The following is a 25,406-nucleotide window of genomic DNA, read 5'->3' on the forward strand; positions in this document are numbered from 1 at the left end:
GAGGGTGTGAACAGAAGCTCGGCTGAACAGGGAACATCATAAACCTAGGTGAACTCCTGATTCTATCTGACTAGACCTTCACTCCGCAGGACCAGTCCAATATAGAAGAAAACGCGTTCATTTTCAGAGACTGACGGTCAGCAGCCACATCTACACCATCACCAAAACATTCAAGAGCAAGAAGGGAAAGGAACAAAGAAGCTCAGATGACCAGAAAGAAGCTGGCAGCTGGCCAGGTTAGACCTCCACCAGAAGCAAGCTCTACCCGCGCGGTCTATAGGTGGCCCACCCCGAAGGGAACGTTCCATGCGCGGTCTATAGGTGGCCCACCCCGAAGGGAACGTTCAACAAGATGTACAGCAGAGGCTGGCTCTAGGTGCACCATCCACCCTGACCAAATGAAAACTATCGTGTCTATACTGTCAGACACAGTGGACATCAAGACAGAATTATTATCACAGCTAAAGAGGGGCATAATACAACATGGGATTAATCCAAAATAGATGAGCATCTCCAATAAACACATAGAGGAGGAGGAGGTCCCCCTCACAGACCTAGGGGAGAGGAATAGGGTGAAAGCGGGAGGGAGGAAGGAACAGGAGGATACAAGAGATGAGATAAAAATTGAGATGTAATATGAATAAATTAATTTTAAAAAAACAATAAAATAAAATAAAACTCAACAAAGCGGAGAGTGTGTATGGTGTCACTGGGAACCTGAGCCACCGCATGAACGTCGCCGAGTTGATAATGGCCAAGAACAACTTAAAAGGGCAGAAGCCCAGGAATGTATTTCACACAGCAGCCGAAAACCCTTCAGGGTTAAAACCAAGGCAAAACCAGCTACTCCTAATCTTAAGATAAACATTATGAATGATGAGAAAGTCAACAGAATGAACAGAGCTCTTGTAAATATACAGAAAGAACCTGCCAACTTTTCAAAAAGCCTTTCTCCAACATCTGTGCACCAAGAACAGAAGCACCACCAAGCAACACGACTAATGTCTCAACTGTAACACAGTGACAGTGAATCACATGCCCCAAAGATCAGTAATTGAGTGCTTCATACAAAAAACAAAAACAAAACAAAAAAGCCCACAAAGCTTTGAAATGTACATGATGAAAACAAACAGAACTTAGGAGAAACAAACGTAGCCATAGTAACCTTTTTATCAAGTGCACTGGACACAAACAAGAGCCCTGAAAGGCTTTGCTTTCAGTTTCTAATCTGCTGAGTGGAGAGTAGTGAGTAAACGAAGGCTTTAATGGCCATATACATGGTGGCATGCAGTACAGGATATGTGCATGGTGCCATGCAGTACAGGATGTGTGCATGGTGCCATGCAGTACAGGATATGTGCATGGTGCCATGCAGTACAGGATGCGTGCATGGTGCCATGCAGTACAGGATATGTACATGGTGCCATGCAGTACAGGATATGTGCATGGTGCCATGCAGTACAGGATATGTGCATGGTGCCATGCAGTACAGGATATGTGCATGGTGCCCTGCAAGTACAGGATATGTGCATGGTGCCCTGCAAGTACAGGATATGTGCATGGTGCCATGCAGTACAGGATATGTGCATGGTGCCATGCAAGTACAGGATATGTGCATGGTGCCATGCAGTACAGGATATGTGCATGGTGCCATGCAGTACAGGATATGTGCATGGTGCCATGCAGTACAGGATATGTGCATGGTGCCATGCAGTACAGGATATGTGCATGGTGCCATGCAAGTACAGGATATGTGCATGGTGCCATGCAGTACAGGATATGTGCATGGTGCCATGCAGTACAGGATGTGTGCATGGTGCCATGCAGTACAGGATGTGTGCATGGTGCCATGCAGTACAGGATGTGTGCATGGTGCCAAGCAGTACAGGATATGTGCATGGTGCCATGCAGTACAGGATATGTGCATGGTGCCAAGCAGTACAGGATATGTGCATGGTGCCATGCAGTACAGGATATGTGCATGGTGCCATGCAGTACAGGATACGTATCTTTTCTGTAGGGATGAATGGAGGAAACAGTCTTCATTAAAATATTACAGGATTGCAGTCTTTATAATAAAAGTATAGTTGCCTAACATCTATAAGCAGCAAATCCATGATCACCTGCATATAAGGAAGAGGTTCCTACTAGTTCATCTAAAATTGAGGTTAAATAATATTTAATAGGAGTAAGTCAGATATCTGAGGTACTGATTCCAACGTGAAGTGCACAGTTAGTGCAATCACAGTGTCTCAAAAATCTGTGACAAGTTAGTATTCTCCTTCACTTACCACACATTCTGTGGAAGTGCTGTATTTTATATACTAAATAAGATACTGTGAATACTAACGTAATCAATTCTCTGCTTCATTTGGGTCAAGGAAGAAGGGCAGGGTGTGAGGAAAATAAGTTTTAAACACAATCAAGTGTTTAAAGTGTGATGGAAGTACAAATACAAAAATGTCTTACCTAAACAGGCCAGAAAAACACCCAGGGTCATGTTTCTCAAAAAGCCTTTATACCCTGGGGGAAAAGTGTGTGTGTGTGTGTGTGTGTGTGTGTGTGTGTGTGTGTGTGTGTGTGTGTGTGTGTGTGTGTGTGTGTGTGTACACACTTGAGTGTACGTGTGCACACACGTACTTTGTATATATTTTGGCTAGATTCCCATTCTCTTTTTTAAGGACTCTACTGACACAATACATACTGATAAGCTTTGATATTTGTATACAATCAAGAATTCATCACCACGGCAAGATACTGAACATTCACCACAACCGCCTGATTGCTGGTGTCTGTCTGCAGGCCATCTCTCCTTTGGCTTCTGGTCCCAAGAGCCTCTGTTTTCCATCCCTACAGATCAGCTGGCCTTTTAGAGACGCAGACTCCTCCGTTCTATGTCCTGTATGTCTGGCTTCTTACTCTGAGTCTGAGGGCTGCACAGTACGCCTGGGTCTCTGTTTTAGTCTGTCTTCTACTGTAATGTTATCTAAGATTGGGCAATGTATAAAATACTAAGAGGTTGCTTTTGGCTCAGGATGCTGAGAGGACTAAAGCACGGTGCCAACACCTAATCAGCATCGCGTGAAGCCCTTCCATGGCTGGCAGGAAGGAAGAGAAGAAGGATGTGGGCGAGAAGAGCAAGGGAGAAGTGACACTCTAGCAGCCGATGGAACGCCGACCCCTCATGTTTACTTACAAGTACACTGTGTGTGCTCACTGAGCACTAGAACACTCAAAAGAGGAACGTGAAAGATCCGAGGCGCCGCAGACAAAGAGAATCACAGGCCGTGCACGAAGGAAACACAACCCAATTCCGTGAAGTCTCACCCGACTCATTCCCAAGCCACACCAATCACAAAAGAGCACCAGCTCTACTACACTGTAAATATTCACGTTCTCATAACTGCTCTTAAAAAACAGCCTAGAATATGATATTAAAATTCAGGGCTAGAAAAAAAATAGTAGTTGAGAAATAAGATACTAAAAACTGTTATGAAGGAAATATTTTACAACTCAGAAATAAAAAACACTGGACCATTATGCAAGAATAATGCAATGGGCCGGGTGTGGTGGCGCATGCCTTTAATCCCAGCACTCAGGAGGCAGAGGCAGGCGGATCGCTGTGAGTTTGAGACCAGCCTGGTTTACAAAGTGAGTCCAGGCTAGCCAAGGCTACACAGAGAAACCCTGTTTTGAAAACAAAACAAAAAAACCAACCCAGAACGATGCAAAACTCATCCTGTCCCGTCCCCCCGCATGCTTAATTGTCAACTAACTTTAACACCAAAAGCAAGTTTTTTCGGGGAAAAATACTGATTTTCATTAACTTATGAATTCATGCAATACATACCAGTCAGAAAATAAATAGTCTCCATTCCCTTCCTTATCATAAAGAATTATGTGAGACTGGATATTAAATAAGATGAAATTATACTGATACATCTCTCCCCCACCCCTTCTGGTGAAAACATTTTTTTTCCCTCACATGACATATCCTGATTATGTTTCTCCTCCCTTCACTTCTCCCATATTCTCCCAATCATCTCTCCTATCTGGATCAATAAATACCCTTTCTGACTCTCATTAGAAACACACAGGCTTAAAAGGGACAGTGATAAAATGAAATGCAATATAATGAAATAAAATCTAAGATAAAAACTAACACATTAGTGTGCACAAAACAAACAGAAGGAAAAGAGCCCACAAGAAGGCACAAGAATCACAGACCCACTTGTTTGCACTCTTGGGAATCTCATGAAAACACTTAACTGGTGCCCTAATCTATACACAGAGGACGTGATGCAGACACACACAGGCCCTGTGCATACTGTCTCTGCCTCTGTGAGTTCATATGAACTCTGATCATCTTAATGTAGAGGCCTTGTTTGCCTGGTGTCCTCCATCCCTTTCCCATCTTATACTCTTTCCTTTACCTCTTCTGCAAGGTCCCCTGCCCTCTAACAGGAACAATTTGATGAGGACACGCCACATAGAATCCAGTCTTCACTGTTCCCTCACTCTGCGTAAGCCTGGTTGTGGGGCCCCCAGAGGAACGATAATTTTCTGATACTGGCAGAGAAGAATGCCATTAGGGGGTCATCTTATTGCTATATTTTTATTTGTCTGTTTGTAGAACAGGAGTATTTTTATCCTAGGTTCCTGAGCTATCTAGTCTCAAGTTTTTATCATCCAAACAGTGTTGCATGTGGGTTCCATCTGGAGGAATGAATGGTCTTAGGTCAAGTCAGACATTGGTTGTTTCCACAAGCTTTGTACCACCATTGCATTAGCATATTTCCCAGGCAGCACACAACTGTACATCACATAGTTTGTGGCTGGACTGATGTTTACCTTTCTCTCTTAACAGCCCTATAGAGTACCTTCCTGAATCAAGATGCTGGAATACAAGGGTGAAGACTATGTAGGGACCCGCTTGGCTTCTCCATGTTCAGTGAGACGAGTAAGTGTTCTCTTCAGCAATGGGGCCTTGCGGTCAGGTTGTGGAGAGCAACATACAGTCTTGCCAACAGTCTGGGTTGTTTGCGGATTCCCACAGGAGTCCTTTAGCCAACAGCTCAGTTAGATGTAACCTAATCCGAAGACTAGAATCTTCACTGGTGACCGGAGATGTCTAGTTGGGGCTCTGTCCCCTCCATTATTTGGTGGTTTCATTGATATCACCTCTCTCTCTTTCTGTCTCTGTCTCTCTCTCTATATATATATATTTGGAAAGGTTCTGCTCTACTGGGCTTCCATACAGCCCCTCAAACAGCCCATAATTTTAGCTTTCTTTCCCTCTATTCCCTCCATCGTTCCCCTCTACTCATCTGCTCCCACTCCTCCTCATGTAGCTTCCTCCGTCGGTAACAGTCTATGCTACTTCTTTTTCCTAATAAGATCTATCTTCCGCCTAGTGCCTTACTGTATACCTAACATCTGTGGTTCTATGGATTGCGGCTTGGTTATCATTGACTTAACAGAAAATATCCACATGTAAGTAATTATCACATTTCTCTTTCTGGGTCCAGATTACCTCACTTGGGGTGTTTTTTTTTTTTTTTTTTTTTTTTTCCTATGTCCATTCATTTATCCACAAATTTCATGATGTCATTTCTTAAAAAATGGATAGTGGTCTACTGTGTAAATGCGCCATATTTTCTTTATTCATTCTTGGGTTGAGGGATATCTAGGTTGTTTCCAATTTCTAGCTATTATGAATAGAACAGCAATGAACATGGCTGGACAAGAGTCGCCGTGGTAGGATGAAACATCCTTTGGGTACATGACAGAGTGGTACAGCTGGATCTTACACTGACGGAGTCCACTCTTCCTGGGGGAACATTCTCACTGATTCCCAAAGTGGCTATAGAAGTCTGCACTCTCACCAGCAGTGAGTGCGTGTTCTTCTACTCCACATCCACACCAGCATGAGCTGTCACCTGTTTCACTGATCTTGGTTGGACATTCTAACTGGTGAGAAATGAAATCTCAAAGTAGTCTTGATTTGCATTTCTTTGATGTCTAAGGATGCTGAACATTTCCTTAAGTGTTTCTTGGACATCTGAATTTCCTCAATTGAGAATTCTCTGTTTAGATCAATACCTCATTTTAATTGGGTTTTCTTTATAAAAAAGTTCTTTATATATTTTGGATATTAGCACTCTATAAGATGTAAAGTTGGTGAAAATATTTTCCTATTCTGTTGGATGCTGCTTTGCCATTGCAGAGGCTTTTCAGTTTCATGAGGTCATCATCTATTGTTTTCCTTAGTGCCTGTGCCAATGGTGTTCTGTTCATAAAGTCTTTTCCTGTGTCAGTGGGTTCAATACCATTCTCCACTTTTTCTTCTATCAGGTTAAGTGCACCTGTTTTACGTTAAGGAAGGTCTTTGACCATTTAGACTTCAGTCCGGGGCAGGGGGAGAAGTATGGATCTATTTGCATTCTTCTGCATGCAGACATCCAATGTGACCCATAGTACCTTTTCCCAGTGTGTACATTGGTGTGTGGACCTAAATCCACTAATCAACTATCTGTTCATGTACCAATGCCATGTGGTTTTATTACCGTGGCTCTGCAGTACAAGTAGAAATGGGGGGTAGTGACACCTCCAGCAGTTCTAGAGCTTTCAAATGTTCTGTGAAGTTACTAGTATGAGATCTGATTTATTTTACTTTATTTTTTTTTTTTATGTAGGCACATAGTGCTAACTTGTCCCTTACAAACACCTTCATTGTATCCCACACATTCTGTGCATGTCGTATATTCATTTTCACTGAATTCTAGCAAGTCTTTAACTTCTTCCTTCATTTCTATCTGGACCCATCTTTCAATCACTAGTGAGTTGTTCAGTTTCCATTAGTTTGTAAACTTTCTGTTGTCTGTTGTTGATATCTATCTTTAATCTGTGGTGGTCAGATAGGATGCAGGGTGTTAGTCCAATTTTCTTGTATCTGTTGAAGCTTGCTTTCTATCTGTGTATATAGTCAAATTTCGAGAAAGTTCCAAGAAGTAGTGAAAAGAAGGTCTATTTTTTTGTTTGTGTGAAATGTCCTGCTAGCGTCTGGTTTATAATATCAGTTAGTTCTGGCATTTCTGCTTAGTTTTCTCTGAATGACCTGTTTACTGGTGAGAGTGGGGTACTGAAGTCTCCCAATATTAGCATATAAGTGATTAAAGCTGTAGGAGTGTTTCCTTTACAAATCTGGGTGTCTTTGTGTTTGGAGGGATAGATATTAAGAACTGCAATGTCATCTTGGTGGAGTTTTCCTTTGATGAGTATGTCATGATTTGCTGGTCTGGAATTATTTATGCTTTGTGTTTTCATAGTTGTGGTTAACCATTGCAGCTTGGAGTTTTCCTTCTAGCACCTTCTGTGGGGCTGTATCTATAAATAAATACTGCTTAATTTTGGTTTTATTATGGAATGTCTTATTTCCTCCAATTTGGTGTATAGTAGTCTACACTAGCAACTGTGATCTCTTAGAATTTATAGAACATCTGTCCAGGTCTGTCTGGCTTTTTGAGTCTCTATTGAGAAGTCAGGTGTAATTCTAATAGTGTGACAGTATTCAGTTATGACTAACCAAGATTAAAGCACTTACTTATAAAAATTAAGTAAAAGCTGTACAAATGCCTTCATCCTTGATCTTCATCCCAGGGAGGGGGGGGAAGAAAATATCCAGGGCAATTATAAGGATGATATAATTGCAGTTTTTTTCATCTATGCTCTTTGTAGACAGAAGAAATAATATAAATACACATAGTTATCTGTGTAAAAACCTTAAGGATATACATATTTTTCTACTGTACTAATAACAAATCTGTCCAATTTTTACATAGATTACTTTAGCTATTACTAAGAATTTGACCAAATCAAAACATCCATTGTTTTTTCAATAAAGCAAGCAGTGTTTATATACTCTTTTATGTTGAGGGAAAATGTCAAGGAGAAAGGATTAAATAAAGCTAAACATGCTCCTACACATTTTAAAAGAAGGTTTTGTCTTGTATATAAAATTTTCCTTCTTCATCTGCTTTTACTTATCTTCATTCTGTTTAGTTTTGTAATTTATAACACGTTGAACAAATGTTTATTTAAAGTTATCTTATAGAAAACTTCTCAGGACATATATATTCCTGTGTTTTCACTTGGAGAGAACAACTGCTCAGGCAGAGGCATAAGCATTTTTATTTAATATCAGAGTATTTATGTGTATGTAACAACTTCTACAAATACAGCACTTACAGGGACAATGAACCAGAGACATGGTTGTTAGGTCAATGTTATCACTGATGGAGCTGCTGCTCCTGAAAACTGAACTCTCAAGACCAGCCTCTGTAGCTATAAAACCTGGCAGAGGTTAGGTAGGTCACACCTAACATCTCTCTCTTTAAAGAAACATATATGTATATATATTTTTATGGGAGGATATTATCAATATATTACGTATAAAGTTTTAGATGTTTCAAATAAAATATATTATTGAAAATAAGTTCTGAAAGGCAAATTTCTAAGCTTTCTAGTTTGCAGGAGCTTTCCCCTCACTTTCCAGGAAGGGCCAGTGTCCCCCCGCCCCAAGGGTTTCGACAACACGAAAGGTTTTTATTCAATGCACTGACTCCAAACTACCTTACAGAGTCACACAGTACAGTGTTTGACCAAACATCAGTTTAGTTCGTGGTATTGTCATGTTGACACATAAAATTATAAAGATTTATTTTTACTTTCTATGCATGTGTGTTTTGGCAGTAGTAGAACATTCACCATGTGTATGCCTGGTGCCTCTGTAGGTCAAATGGGGGCGCCAGGTGCCCTAGGAATGGAGTTAGACTATTGTGAGCTGCCACATGGATGCTGGTACCTGAATCCTTGCTCTCTGCAAAAGAGCTTATCAGCTGAATATCTCTCCAGAAGTCCCCACTTTAGAAACCATTGAATTCTAGGTAGCTGCACTCCCTTTTCTAGTTCTTCATGGTTTCCTTCACACTATATATTCCATCTAAATAAAAACGTCTGAACTGGACTGGAGAGATGGCTCAGAGGTTAAGAGCACTGACTCCTCTTCCAAAGGTCCTGAGTTCAATTCCCAGCAACCACATGGTGGCTCACAGCCATCTATACTGGGATCTAATGCACTCTTTTGGCATGCAGGTGTACATGCAGGCAGAGCACTGTGTATATAATAATAACTAAATCATTAATCTTAAAAAAACAGAACAATCCTCTGAACCTTCTGTTAAATAAGAAATTATTTTAACTTTTTGAACATTCATCCCCAAAATGTATACAAATAAAGCCACTGCTGACCTGAGTTCTGGTTAGCCTTAATTGTTAACTTGACCCAGCCCAGAGTCAAAAGAGACTCAAAGGAGGGATCATACAGACCAATCGGCTTGTGGCCATGCCTGCGGAGTCTGGATAAACTGATGCAATGGGCAGGTAGTCCTGGGCTGTGTAAGCTAAGCAAGGCCTTGGAGAGAGTCAGCAAGTCAACAGTCCTCTTTAGTTTATGCTCCAGAGTTCTGCCCGTGGCCCAGCCTTGACTCCCCTCAGTGATGGACTGTGACCCGGAAGTACAGAAGAAATGCTTCCCCCTGCCGCCGCCGGCCCCCCCCCCCCCCCCCGCCCCAGCGTGCCATGGTAACAAGGGGATATCGGAGAGCAGTCCAGTGAGGATCCGGTATTGATGGTGTAGGCCTCAAACCAGACCCATGACTCATCGCAATGAACATTTGAAGGTAAATATATGTGGACAAAAGGCTATACTGCATGATACCCAACAGCTTCCTTGACAAGATTTTTGTTTGTTTATTTTAATGGGGAGAGGGTTGCAAGGGCAGAGGGCAGATATGAGGGGACAGGGAAATGAGTGGGATTGCGGTGCATTACGTGTAAATCATAGACAATCAAAAGTTAAAAAAGAAAAAAAACACTATAGTAACAGAGACCAAAGTAGAGCACCTGTCATTAAGAACCTTACACTCGAGATTTTCAGCAGATAAAAATGTGTAGGAGTAACAATGAAAGCCAGAAAACAAAGCAACTTCTATCTGCTCATTCTGCATCCGCAAACTGCTCTGTGGGGCACTTGCTCCCCACTCCCACCCTACCTGCCACAAGCCACTCTACAAACATGCCACCCACAGCCACTCTATAAACACATCTTTGGTGACAAAAGTGTTTCTATTTCAGTCTGACCCAGTAGAGATTAATTTTTCCTCTATGTTTACAAAAGGTTGATTAACAACAGGAAGCTCCACCAGGTTCCACCTTGTTTAGCTTAGCCTTCTACCTTCTGTGGCAAGGTTCTCCTGATCAGCTAGACTTTAGATAAATGTCTTATACATTACAAAGAAGGCTGCTCCCATAAAGGAAGCCCAGCCTGCTGTGGTAGTGCAGAGGAGCCTGAGGCTTCAAGTTTGAAGTCAGCCTGGACTACTCACAGAGAATCCATCTCAACAGCCCCCCTCCCACAATACAAATGTGTTTTCTCTCTCAATCGATATATCTTGCAAGTACAATCTTTATTATGTAAGTAATATCCTCAAAAGGAAAGGGAAATTTTTCTGGTGTTAAAAAGGGGACCTTCATACTGCAGGGGATGGCAACCAACAGCCTAAATCAGAGTAATGTCACTGCTTTGTGAACCACACAAATCTGTCATTCTGAGTTGGGTACTTATGAAGGAGTTTGTCTATTCCCCTTGGACATTACTATTCATTTATATTAATATATAATATATAATAATATAAATATTACTATTTAATTTTACTAAGTACAAAAGAATTTTCCTGGATTAATGATAAACATATCTATATTGTTTTTAAAGACAAAGTCAAGGATATTTATGAATTTTACTAGGGAAGAAAATTAAATTCTGATGCTTATTCTTTTGCCAAAACACTGATTTTTTTTTTTTTTTTGTATGCCTAAAGGCATGTTCAATTTTTTATTTAAGCTTTCAAATACAGGAAAATTACCAAATGTTAACATCATTTCTCAAATTCAAAAACATTTTTCGTGTGTGCTCCGGGTGCAAAGAACATCCATTAAAAACTAGATGGGAGAGCAAAAGTTACAAATATTCCATTAGTGGAATTATAAAAATGAGTCATGAGGATAAAACCACCATGATCATTAAATACTCACATCAGGAGCATAAGCCTCCATTTTGTAGCATATACTCAGATTTAAATGATGCCTTTATGTAAGAATGTTTCAAGTTTTATGTATTTACACGTATAATACCAGATCAGGACAAGAAGAAAAGAAGTACTTACATTCATGTCCCAGAACACTGGTACCACATATGCAGTTGACCGTGAGGTCACAGCGTGGCATCTGAGGGGTACAAAACTGTGACTGCTGGAATTAATATTAACCCTGCATACCAGCACAGGTCTCATATCAGTCACAACTGTTTGATAGCTCTTTCATGTAGAGAAATTTTAATCCAGCATACTGTTAATCCCTCTGGCTGGAATGCGGACACGCCCTTAGATCACATCTTTAATCACAAACAATGATGGTAAAGTTAATTTGTAGAAGGAAGTAGCCATGTTTGAAAGTTATGTCTAATCGAGAGGCAGACAAAGTGACAAAGGTTTGACAGAATAGGATATATCCAAATCTCAGAGAGGGAGAGAGGCGACTTGAAAGAGCAGCGCGGGGGTGGGGGGGGGGGGAGAGCAGTGAGTTCCATCCCATTCAGTTGAGTTCCTGTAGTCAGTCAACTGAGAGGCAGTGCAGTGGATAGAGTTCAGTTCATGGCAGTTCAGTTCATGGAGTTCAGAGGCAGTTTTTACCTGGAGAGCTTTACAGAGAGAGGTTGAAGACAGAACAAGCTAGACACAGGTGAAGACAGAATGAGCCACAGAAAGAGGAGTCAGAAGACTAAAACAGACTGCTAGAGTTAGTTTGAAGCCAAGCAGAGCAATTCTGTCAGAAGCTAAGAGAAGCCAGTTTGCATCAGTCAGCTCGGAGAGGCATTTGAGCCAAAGAGCTGAGTTGAACCAGCTGTCCAGAGTTCAGAAAGAAAAAGAAAGGGTGACAGTAAGCCTCTGCAGCGACAGTTACTTTTACATCTTCTACAGCGCCCTTTATGTAACAGACGACCATAAATGCCATTACGTAAGTACAACTAAGGGTAGTGTGTCTTAACAGGTCATAAAGAGTAGGATTTTCGAGTTCAAGGCAAAGCTTCAGCTTTACCAGGTTAAGATGAAAGTGGTACAAATAACAGTACAAAGAGTTAAAACATACACATTCCTTTCCCCGGGGATTTATAAAATGATTTTCCCCTAAATCGAGTCAATGACCATGTAGACCTGTTGACTCAGGCACAAGGAAGCAACCTGGTATCCAAGAAACAGAAACATGAAGTGTAAAGAACATATAGTTCTTACTGGCCTCATCCCCAGTCATCTGTTTTTGTTATATGTTGTATCCTCAACAGGTCAGCTCTGCCTTCTTATCCATGAAATTACAAACAATTACTCCAAAGCTGTTACTCCATGTCTTCGGTAACCTGCTTTATAACAGAGTGCTACTTAGACCAATCAAATATGGGCAAACAGCTAGTTTATTCTTCTCTGATACTTTCATAAACAGTAAATATTTACTCTGATTGGGTTTCTTAACACCACTTTAATACACAAGGGGTTTCAAAGTGTAGAGAATCAGCTACTGACGTATGTAACATGGTGTAACCCTGGTACAATGCTAGCCAGAAACCAGCCACATGTGTAATGCACCAGCCTCTCACCCCTGCACCACAGCTGGCCTGATGGAGCAGCTTTCCAGACCTCTGTCTCCCACCTTTCCCAAATCCATGCTGTGCGCTGCTATGAGAGTGTAAATACCAATCACAGCTACGCCAGGAGCTTCCTTGTCATGCTTTAGGATACACCGTGACTCCTTATCTTACATGGGTTTTAAGTAGACCACAAACATTATCAAACATATGTAAAATCAGCGTCCGTTACTACCTTGGAGCCACATCCCTATCTGGCCACCTAAAACCAACTCTCTGAACAGCCTGTCCCACAGCGCCATCTCTGAACTCTCCCACCATCACTGTGCTGGGGCCCTTCTGAACTTATTTTACTAGGAAAACAGCTGTGTCAGAACTCCATGTGACACTGGCCTTCTGGTCACATTTTTCTCTAAAGCAGAATTGCCCTTTCTCTTTTAGACACAAACCTCTCTGTTCCCTCCCCCTTCAGTCTCATTTCAGGGCTAACCATTTCGTTTTATGTATTTATTTGTTTTTCATTCTTAAAACTATGGAAGAAGGAACAAAAAAATTACAGGCAATTTTGTTCTTTAATTATCCAAACACTATAAAAATAGCATTATGAGGTCATACTTTATAATTTTACTTACATGGTGGGGAGGAAGGGAAGGATGGGAGGGAGGGAGGGAGGATGGGGAGGAAGGGAGAGAAGGGTGGAGGGGGAGAAGAGAGTTTCCATCTCAAGAAGAGTTAAAAGAAGGATATTTGTCATAAAAGAGTATGAATACCTCCTGGACACGTGGATGTTTTAAGTTTTTTGTTTAAGTATGTGGAGGTTCACAGGAAGCTAAGAGACATACAGAGACACACAGACACAGGCACAGAAACACATGCACCTGTACACACACACACACACACACTCTCTCTCTCTCTCTCTCTCTCTCTCTCTTTCTCTCTCTCTCAAGCAAAAAACTAAAATCAAACAGCTCAACTCCTCCAAGGCATATAAACAAACAAACAAACAAACAAAAAACCCTGTAAGCCTGCTCTTGTTGAATATTTCTTATTGTGTCCCAAGGGGATGTAACTTAACTCAGATACAATAACTCTGTCAGGGAATCAACAGTGGGGAAATCTAAGGACTCTATATTCAGACTTCATTACTTTTTATTTCCTGTGTGCTCATGTGGAGGTCTAAGCAACATATCTCTGCACAGATTCCTACAACAGGGCTAATGTAGGGTTTTCAGAACTCACTTTCATGCTGAACTTTTTTTTTTTTTTTTTTACAGCAAACTGACAATGGACTTAATAGACAAAGACAAACTTGTTTTTCCTTTCTTCTTTCTAGATTTCAACCTGGGCATAGCATACAGAGTATTTGGCTTAAAGCTAAACTACTGGAAAATAAGTCAAAATTTGGGCAAATTTTAAGTTCCATATCTGAGGTAAGCACCAAACCTCAACATACTTGGGCTGTGCTTCTCAAGGGAAGCTGCTCTCAATACATGCACAGTATTGTTTCTTGGGTTCTGTTAGCGAGCAGCATGGAGGTCATCAAATGGAGCAAAGTCTGCTGGACCACTATCACAGACACTGCTCTGATGCCCATCGACAATTTTATGTATTTTTATCTTCACTGTAAATATTCAGTACCCGCCTGTGTATATACTAGGTTAGGTTGCAGTGCAGTTTAGAAATAATTATCATAGTATTTATTTGCTTTGCACAATGGCTTATAATCCGTGTTCTACTTTTATATATATAAACCCCACTTGGAGGCAGAGAGTAAGACACGGTCTCACTGTGTAGCCCTGGCTGTCCTGGAGCTCACTGTGTAGACCAGGCTGGCCTTAAACTCACAGAGATCTGCTGGCCTATGCCTCCCAAGTGCTGAGATTAAAAGTGCCCTACCCTACCCAGCTATAAATCCTATTTAATCCATGAAACAAGTCTATTTTAACCAACCAAACAAAAATCAGACATATTAAAATGACAATTTAGTAAGTAGCACCGCTAAAGTTCTATCCATTTACAATACCTGCCTTCCAGGGGGCATATTAAGCTTTTATATACTTATATCTAATGTTTAACAACCTATTTCTGTTCCTTTGCCAGAATGCACTATTTGACCTATTTAAAAAGCAGCTGGAACTCATGCTTTCATCATCCCTATGGTAAACACCACATACTTTGTATGCACGCTAATCGCCCTCACGGTATCTGCTTTTGTCCATGTTATTTTCTCTACTAAATTTAGAGCACTGTTTTATTTCATCCACATTTTGTTTAGTTGTGTTTGCACTTACAAAAATTTTAACACAGGGGCTGGAGAGTGACTCAGAGGTTAAGAGCACTGGCTGCTTGTCCAAAAGTCCTAAGTTCAATTCCCAGGTATCACATGGTGGCTCACAACCATCCATAATGGGGTCTGATGCCCTCTTCTGTCTGATGCTGTCTTCTGTCATGCAGGCATAGATTCAACAGTGCTTACACACATAAACAAATAGATCTTTAAAAAAAGAACTATAAGACAGCATCTACTTTGATCTACACAGGACATTTTTATAAAGTGTCTTCATGTGACAATACTCATAATCAAATCTCAGAACGTCATCGCAGAAGCTATTCTTTCTTCTACAAGTGACATACTTTGATATTGAGTTGGGTTTTAAGATAAAACACTGATTCAAGTCGAATGTCATTTTTATGCTACTAGCTGATAATTCCATTTCTTCTAAAACTAAATGTTGAAAAAAAAAGGGGGGAGGGCAACAAACGCCTCTAACAGTGTTATCAAATAATTTAGATCACTGAAATAAATATTTCCAAGCACCAGCAGAAATCATTCTATTTAATAAAGCCTCTGGAAATATTGATTACCTGTACAATTTCAAAGCATTCCTGTACTATATTAATATACAATAATCTAGCTTTCATTATAAAATAATTTAGCTGTTATTATCTCTTGGCACTTGCAGTTAAAACTAACCTATTTGGCCTTTGCATAGAAATCATATAAGAGAGGGGCTGGGGAGACGGCTCGGTAGGCAAGAGTACTTGCTATGCAAGCGTGAGGACCCGAGTTCCAATCCCCAGGGCCCGTGTAAAACGCTGGCCATGGCTTTAAGTACCTGTGACCCTGGCACTGGTGATGGGGAGGCAGCTGGATCCGCAGCAGCAAACTGCTTAGTAAGCCTGGTCCAAACAAAAAGTTTTTGGTTCAGGGAGAGGATCTGTCTCAAATCAGTAAGTTTTCTGGTAGAGAAAACACCCAAAGTCTACCTCTGTACATTCATGTGAATGCAAGACTCCCCACCAAATACATCCGTCAGTCAGTCAATGCATGAATGAATCAATCAATCACGTAACACATCAAGAGTCACTCCCATGCATTTGACCATTCTTTTGTGTATTTGAAGTCAATTGAACAGTGTTTATTCCACTTCACAAAAACTGCCTTTGGCAAACTTGATTACTAACTCATTTTGATAATTTTATTCACTCAGGAAGTAAGACTATAATTTTCTGTCTAAGTGAGACACTGCATCATATGAGTCTTAAATATGTATGCCATGCTAATAATACAGTTATATGACAACAAGCATTGTGTTATGATAAGCAGCATATTTAATTCTCTTCTAGCCCCTACTCATAATCTTTTTTTCTTTTTCTTTTCTTTCCTTTCTTTTTTTTTTTGAGACACGGTTTCTCTGCGATGCCTTGGCTGTCCTGCAGGCTGGCCTCCAACCCAGAAGTCAGAGCTCTGCCTGCCTCTGTCTAGCGAGTGCTGGGACTAACGGCGTGCGCCACCACTGCCCAGTACCTCTCTTAACCAGCAACATGACATGCTATTTCCTAAACTCAAGCAGTAGCATCAACAGAAACCCACATCTCCAAGTACCCCGGGGGCCATAAATACATTCCATGGGTCTTTTAGACCCTTAGCAACTCTCAAACATCCCAGCAACTTTAAATGTGCACAGCTCTATGTAGAATTGGAGAATCAATGAAAGTAGAGAGTGCTACAAAAAATATTCCAAGTAAGGCAATCACACTTTTGGGTTTTAAAAATATCGCCTCTGAAGGGAATGTGCACACAGGACAAGCATTTCTGAAACATGATGCTTCTCTATAAAACTACATGGCTGAGCCGGTTCTACTGTACATACAGCTTAGCTACTTTCTTTCCAAAATGAAATACAGTTTTTCTGTATACAACTTCTTTGAAAGATGTGAAACTTCTCCAGAACGGTTAGTTACTCTGGCACACGAATTTTTAAATACTGCTTGCATCAAAAATCTATTTGGGTGCTTTGAAAGAAGAGCCCATACTGAAGTGCTTCAGAGGGGTTATATGGAAGAAAACACACTGAACAATTTTACATGAAAACTGTTCCCAGCCAGTGAGGCTTTTTTCTTTTCTCTCCCATTACCATATACAAGAGAGAAAGACGGATACAAAGAGTTCATCAGCAATAAAGGCCTATTTCATCCCATCGGGTAGGTGTGTTGGTCTGTTTTGTGGTGTGGGAATTATGTAAGAACTTTTTCTTCTGTTAGGAAGAGCACTATAATGGGAGCTGACAAGGCTGTTACTAAAACGGAAGCTTGACCTACTTATTTGCTGGAGTTCCATGGATTTTATGGTTATTTCTTTCAAATAAATCGCTAGCTAAAGCAATGTTAGCGAACGCCTATCACATATGTCAGATCTCTCAATTTTGTTTCCGGCAGCGAGCTGCTTACAGTTCACTCTGTAAACGCTAGTTTCCTATGTACTGCGTGTCTACTGCCACCCTGACCAAATACCATACCTTTAAAAAGTATTCATGTGGAGCACACTAATAACTCCTCAATTAGTCTGACAGGGTAACCGTGATAAAAATAAACATGAGCTTTAAAATATGCTACATTTTGAAGAAGCAAGTCTCTTAAATTTACTAATTTGTAATGTCTCCCCCAAATCATCATTTTCTTGATGAAGGGGAAATGGAGCATTAGCTATAATAGAAGCCATCACAGTCTTTTCAGGTAAATCAAACTTTCAGGTTTCTTGAAATCCAACTGTCACAAAATAAATGATAAATGCATTTTATATAAATTCACAAGCAACTAGACAGCACCAAATTCATACTTTTCATAGCTATCTTGGAATTTAAATATAAATTCTAGTTTTTCTAGACTAATTCTGGAGGAAACACTAAGAAGCTGATATTTATTTAAAATAAAAGAATAAGAAAGCAGTCTTGAGTTATAAACTTGACCACATGGTACAATCAATACATTTAGTCCTGTGATTTTTGGTAATACATCACCTTCGTTTAACATTTTTAAGACCCTAACCGAGGCTTAGAGGTAAAAAATCTGGCTTAAGTCACTGTATTTATTAACTTAATTGTAATTTCCAACGCAGGATGAAATAGTTGTAAATGTTTCTACATAAGTGAAAAATATTAATGCACAGCCTAAACCATACCAATAAGCTCTACACTGTACAGTTCATGAGACAAAAACCCAAATGCTGGAAATACTATCATAGTGAACTTTAGTTTATCAAATTATAGCTTTATTATCTTGACATCTGTAACCCCTGAGTTCAAGGCTACACAAGAAATAAAATGACTGTGTGTGTCCATGAAAATCAGAGAATCAAGACAGACTGCTTTGTTTCTTAAAAACAGGATTCAAGAATAATTAAGCTGAGTACTTTTTTATACTTTTGGTTGCTTTAAATTCCTCAGCAAACATAAAAGGGCAAGGATGAAAACTATAATATATAACACCCATACACACAACCATCTGTAACTACTACTACTGTATAGAGGTTAGTTTTATACATATTAATAAAAATAATTAGCATTTTATTTAAATGAATTATTTTTGAGAGCTGAGATTGCGATCTATGATGCTAAATAAAAACCACACAGACACACACACACAGACACACAGACACACACACACAGACACACAGACACACACGATGCAAAATTATAAATATGAAGAACCATCCTTTTGTAATTGAAGCTAATACCTTAAGATACAAAGAATAAGAACAGAGCAGAACCTGTAACTTTACATGCACCATCAGGGGTTGGAGAATGGAAGCTACATTTTACATTAAGATGTCCTGGGCATCATTACACACAGCAAAGAGAGACGAGCGAGAGCAGGTGAGGAGAGCCTTCCCACTAATGCCGCAGAAGAGTTGGAGCTAGTAACTACTTTCTTTTTGTTCTTTTTATCTTGCCATAAATAAGTGTATGAGCTCACTCTCTATCTGGTTCACCGGTGTAAAATCACATTTTACCGCAGTATGTTATAAAAAGAGTCAAATATTTAGTGTTTACAGCAAAGTACAACTCACTTTAGGTATGGACTCAACAAGGGAAAAAAACATGGTAAATTATCCAGATGGTACAAATATAACTAAATGTATAGATGGTTTAAACTTGAATGATAAATATGTGGTTTCTGGCTCAGAAAATATAAATCTAGGGAAAACCAAGATCTGGCTAATCAATCTGAATACATTCAAAATCTGTAGTTTGTTTATTGCAATAAGCTCTCCTTATAGAGCCCAGGCTGGCCTTGAACTCACAATCCTCCTGTCTCTGCCTCTGGAGTGCTGAGATTAAAAGTATTTGTCACCACGCCCAGCTTTATACTCAGAAAGCTATGTGTGTATGTGAGATGAGAGGTAGAAAGTGCGGTACGTTTGCAATAAATAAATCCACACACATGTCCGCACTTCCTCTGTCTACAACAGCGTTCCAGAAGGTGGAAGGATGACGATGACGTAACAAGAAACTGGGATGGAGCCAATGCCAATGCAGTGGGCCGATCTAGCTTTTGAGGAGATGATGGATTTTATAAAGGCTTCGTTTGGGCAGCCTTAGGAACTAAAGAGTTTTCATGAGTACGTGCATTTAGATAACACCTCAGTAAGACCTAATTTAAAGATAACACCTCAGTAAGACCTAATTTAAAGATCTGCAAATGGGTTCTTGTCAAACGTAAAGGCCTCACTTTTAGCAGTGTACTTTACTCAGGAACTCTCTCCTGTGCAAACAGGGACTGACTCCCTCTAACCGCTTCACTAAGAATGCGATGGCCCAGCTTTCCACCAGCTCTGCTACATCATAAGCGGAGCTAAAGCTTATTGGACTGGCCTGTCTAGAATGTCAGTTCTGACACCAAATTCAAACTAATCTCAAAATCACAATTCTTAAGAAGTATTCCCGGCATCTTGACACTTACGGCTATCGTAGCAGATGTTTCCTAGCGCCCTGCCCGTCTGGAGCAGTACTTCCTGGTCTTTGCTGTTTAACAGCTGTACCAGTGGTGACACCAATCCAGCATCTACACATGGAATTCGCATAAATTCTGGAAAGAAGAGAGACATGCTTAATTAGAACCCAAAAGATGCATATTTTGCATACACCACTTCCCCTAGTGAAATAAAGACCCACTATTAGGACGTTTAAAGGGTTCACTATTCGAAGAGCACACTCCTGCTCAAAAGCACTTGCTGCAGCCCTACTGAACACCCGATGAAATAAATGCATGTATGAAAAGCAAGTAGGATCTCATTATCCACCCTTGGTAGTCTGCCATAAACCAAGTGTATTTTCAATTAACTATCATTACAGCTAAGCTGTCACGCCCTCCTGAGAATGACTGATGTGTTTTAGAAACAGCATGCGATGAGGGCAGTGTTCCTTCAGTGAGTGTGATAATTAAAGGATAAGCTATAAACTAAGCTATCAAATGCTCCACTTTATCACTATCTGGTCTCTAAAAGCTCGAAGTTGAAAAGAATTTTAAACATTCCAATGAAGCATTTTAGTCATAGATCTTTTCCAACTGTTAAGGCCTAGAAGAGCCCTAAGTTCCACATCTTTATTCCAATTCTTTATTGACATCCACTTTATGGGTCGCTCGTGTCTGCTGTCGCTATAGGCACGCATTTACAGGTCTAACCACCAAACACTGTGCTCTCCTGTCATTCAACTTTGTTTTCCCCTCATGTTTAAATTTACTATTGACTTATTGACTCTCAATGATACCATCACAGAAATGACTAGAAAAAAAACTTCATTCGTGTACTACCTCACTTCAAAAACGTGAAAGGTAAAAGAAGATAGGTAGCTGATGAAAACCCACCAAGAGCCAGTATTAGAATTGTCCTCTTAGACTTCGCCCTTACTGTCAGCTTGTTCTAGTGAACAAAGAGTTCATTTTTCAAGGTAAAGTTTATCTTACTAAAAAAATACTAACTTTCCACACCTTTATCTGATTTTGTTCCATGTAGTCCATGTGTACCCTCATAAGCAAGCTTTCTCTTTTCTTTAATTAAAAACTTCTCAAAGTAGCATATAGGGTGTTAGGTAGGCAGTAACTAACCAGCATTTCCCACTAGGAAGCTGAGATCACCCCTCTGCCTGAAGGGTTTCATTCCTACAGGACTTTGTACTGCAATTTACACTGCCATGGTTAAAATTACTCTCTACTTCCAAAGCTAACCTAAGCTTATTGTTGGCAGAATATCCTATGACATGTTGGGAAAAAAAAAAAAGGAATTATGTTATACACACCCATGAACTAAGAAGATCATGTCATTGATGGACTTCCTGACACTTTAACACCTATTTCAGAAATATCTCCAGGTTTCAACTGTTCAATTAAAGATGAAAATGATGCATTTCTTTTTCACCAAGCTATACTTAGCTTACAATAGGTGAGATGATTTCATTGACTACTGTTTAAGTAGGAAATTTACAAATGGTGTAATTTGGATTTTTATTTTTAAAAATGGTACTTGTTGTTACATTACTGTTTTGTTAACTGCCTTCAAAGAATGTAAAAAATCAAGGAATTATAATTTTTCTCTGCTCTTATATTCTAATTGTTTATCAGATACCAATTTATCAAAACCTGACTCTACAATCAATAGGTATTTTAAAATGATGGAAAATAATTACAGAAAAAAGTTTAAATGCTGTTTATTTTTATTGGAAAGCATATAGCTAGAACAAAGCTGCTATAGAGGCCAAGTTTCAGTTAATATAAAGGCAACTTGCCAGCCTCTGGAGAAAGTAAACTTCTAAAAATCCTCTTTGAATGAAGATGAGTAGCACTCTTTAGCTAATTTAAAATAACCAACCCGCTCTTCCTTCCCCCCTTCCTCTCGACGTGCATGTGTGTGTGCGCGTGCACGCACATGTGTGTGCTTGTGTGTGTGGTGTGCATGCACCTGTATGCAAACATATAATTCCAGACTTTACCAAGAATGTTTAAAAGATCATGTGTATTATATTGGAGAAAGGAAACCTGCACCTGACCATGCCAGGCTGGACCCAGACCACAGAACTGCACCCGACCATGCCAGGCTGGACCCAGACCACAGGAACTGCACCCGACCATGCCAGGCTGGACCTAGACCACAGGAACTGCACCCGACCATGCCAGGCTGGACCCAGACCACAGGAACTGCACCCAACCATGCCAGGCTGGACCCAGACCACAGGAACTGCACCTGACCATGCCAGGCTGGACCCAGACCAGAGGAACTGCACCCGACCATGCCAGGCTGGAGTCTAAAACACATCCAGCCTGTACAGAATGTGTAAAGACCCTACTTTGAAAGATCTGCTAAACAGAGCAATGGTGACGAAATAAAGAAAAGGTCAGTGCCTCTTGCCAACCTGAACTCCAGAACATGGAGACTATTAAGTACTCTAGGGAGGGGTAAGAAAAAAAAAAAGAGTATGGCTGAGCATAAGCTGGTGGGAGCCACAGAAAGCAGGAGAACGACTACCCATTTGTACATGTGTCTGCATGTCTATAGCCATAGATTTTATTTTGGTTTTGCATTATGTGTGGACTTCAATTCAGAGGTGTTGTTTTAGCTTTATTAATAATATTTAAAAACAAAATGGATTTTCGCCTCTTTGCACCTTCAATTAGTAAAATATTCATAGTTTATTATTTTTCTTTGTGAAGCTTACTTCAAATACATATTTATTCAGTGCTATTATAAAGTATAGAAGGAAATAAAAACTGTAAAATTTTTTTTCTTTGTAGAGTCTTTTTATCTTTACAATGAATTCGTTTATTATTGTTTTACTAACATTTATTTATTTAATTTATTTTTTAAAATTAATTTATTCAGATTACAACTCAATTGTTATCCCATCACTTGTATCCTCCCATTCTTCCCTCCGTCCCACTTTCACCCTACTAGGTCTATGACTGAAGGGAGCAAAGAAAGAATAAGCAGGCTACCAAGATGAGACTTGATAGCCTAGGACCATAAAGTGGGGGAGGAGATCCCCCTTTGTTGAGATTTATAAATTATATATGTAAACTTATCAAATATTTGAAAATAAGATTTGTATGTGCCTTTCTCACTTTCAACTCCCTGAAAGAACCAAGTACTAATCCAGAGCTTGCAAGCCAAATATAAGTAGTGCTAGGTATGCCTTAATGCTTGGGACTCTATAAACAGTGCTACATCAATGGCGGTTGAATTTTTTAATAACCTTCCTTCATTAACTCCTAGCTTTATGCAATTTTCTTTTGCTGTACAAAGAAAACAGTAAAGCATGAATAAAAAAGGAAGGACCTCATGGTGAGTTGACAAGCTTCTGTTTTTGATACATGCTTTTGTAAATTGTTTTTAATCTCTTGAGACAATACCGATGGCTGTTCTTACAGGCAAGGGTTGATTCCACCATTTTAAGTGTCAAGGTAAACTTTAGCTACTAGGCAACATGGTGTATTTTCCCTCTGGTGTTTCAAGGTGCTGCTTCTAGGGAAAACATACTTCACGTTAAAACAAACACCTACCTGGTATGGAATGAAGGACAGACTTAAAATACATTAAATTACAACACTAAATAAGAAACTCCCGTGTTTCTGTGGGGCCCTCCCTAAAGGCAATTATTAATGCTCTGAGCATTCTGGTAGAAAGCATGACATAGAAAGAAAAAGTATAATGTTGACCCCTGCTGTGACTTTGTGCTTCTTTGGACCAACCTTGGCTCTTAGCCTTACACTCATGAGTATACTGAAGATGTGCTATAATAAAAAAGTGGACTTATAGTAAAAATAAAGCTCGCTATACTATGAGTCTGGTGAGGTTAGGAATAAACTACTTATCTTAACATCCAAGCTGCTGTGTATAAAGAGAGGTTGGTGTAAGTTAACAACTAACTGGGAGGCTCCATTTTCAGCCAGCTCCACATCGTAGATAATGGCAAAGAAATGACAGAAAGACTGTTCTCAGGAACAATCAGGTATGATTTACCGATACGGAAGCTCACTGACACTTGAAGGGCATTCTGATGAACCTTCAATAAGGAAAGTGTTTTGTGCCAGGTTCATTTTTGGTAATTTACATAAATGGTTGCCTTACCAGCCCAAACAACAGTTCTTTGCAAAATCAATTAGCATGGTAATTACTCAAATGAAATCAGAAACTTTTAAATTTCTCTGTGAAAAGTAATGATCTATGAAACATATTAGAACAAAAGGCATAACACAAAACTCTGTCCTACTAAAACATACTAGGTGCTACCGAAACTACTAGGGTCTCCCCTTAGGCTTAAGCACTGCTTTGCTTATTCAGTATTTCCTAAAAGTGATCTCACTGAAATCCTGTAAAAATATGTCTGCTTAATTCTTCCAAGGAATCTGTCTCTGGCTAGAAATAACACACAATGGGATAAACTGGATGCTACATAATTTGTGGTGCCACTGTTTTACAAAGGTGTAGAGATTCAATTTCAGTAAAGGATGGTACGACACAGTTGCTTTCTCTGAAAGCAAGAGTGGAAGACAGAACATGCATCCCAACTACGCTGCTACTCTCCAAGTCAATTCAAAACAGAGAAACCTAAACGTGGACCCGACCAGCAACGCTCTGTCCGTACAACACAGACCAGCACGTAGAAAACGCAAGCTCCCCTGTGATAAGATGAATGATGAGCTAAAAAACCAAACAGACAAACAAAAAAACCTTAGACCTAAACTAAAAAATGGTAAAGAAACAACAGAGATGAAAAAGTACTTTCCGTTAAATCTACTCTGAATAAGTGGACATATATGCAGAAAATAACCATTAACTAGAGTCATCTAAAACACTCACAGAAAAGTCAAAGGAAAACGAAGCAGAAAACCTCTAATCTATAAAACCAATAAATTAACGAAACATACTGACAAGTAAGTGTAAAACTGAAGATGATCCAAGCAGAAAGCGCTGGCTGAAAACCTCACCGTTTTTGGCTACTTCTGCTATGATGTTGGCTACTCTGGCTGTGCAGGAAGACTGCGGCGTTAACAGGTTTGCGAGCAACTGAAGTACTCCACTTCCTTGTATTTTTTCACTTGTTTCTGTGTCTGAAAGAAAGAAAAAGGCTTCCATGAAACTCTGTAATGTAAACATGAATTACTTACATGGCAATAAATTATTCAAGAACTTTCCTTATCATAAAAGCTCATCTCATAGACACTGAACCTTTTATATAAATGACCTTTTGCTCTGTAAGCTGCCTTTACCTCAAGTTTTAATCTTCACAATATGACATTATAGTACTATTTTGTTTATCTCTGGTCATGCTACAGCAGGAGTTTTCTTAATCTATCTACTACAAGACAACTTAGTTTT

At 39.8% G+C, this 25,406-nt stretch overlaps 1 protein-coding gene across 4 annotated transcripts in view; it reads right to left on the reverse strand.

The window, feature by feature from the left end:
- The window catches only part of Rap1gds1 (Rap1 GTPase-GDP dissociation stimulator 1), a 138,423-nt gene that overhangs the window by 53,480 nt on the left and 59,537 nt on the right, over positions 1 to 25,406 (reverse strand). For all 4 annotated transcript variants that reach the window (XM_051165984.1, XM_051165983.1, XM_051165982.1 and 1 more), the window contains exons 3-4: positions 25,016 to 25,138; positions 19,997 to 20,122 (exon numbers count right to left, since the gene is read on the reverse strand). In XM_051165984.1, coding sequence (XP_051021941.1) covers positions 19,997 to 20,122; positions 25,016 to 25,138 — 249 coding nt within the window. The remainder of the gene's footprint in view (positions 1 to 19,996; positions 20,123 to 25,015; positions 25,139 to 25,406) is intronic.

Source organism: Acomys russatus, chromosome 23 (genome assembly GCF_903995435.1).
Source record: "Acomys russatus chromosome 23, mAcoRus1.1, whole genome shotgun sequence".
Lineage (NCBI taxonomy): Eukaryota > Metazoa > Chordata > Mammalia > Rodentia > Muridae > Acomys > Acomys russatus.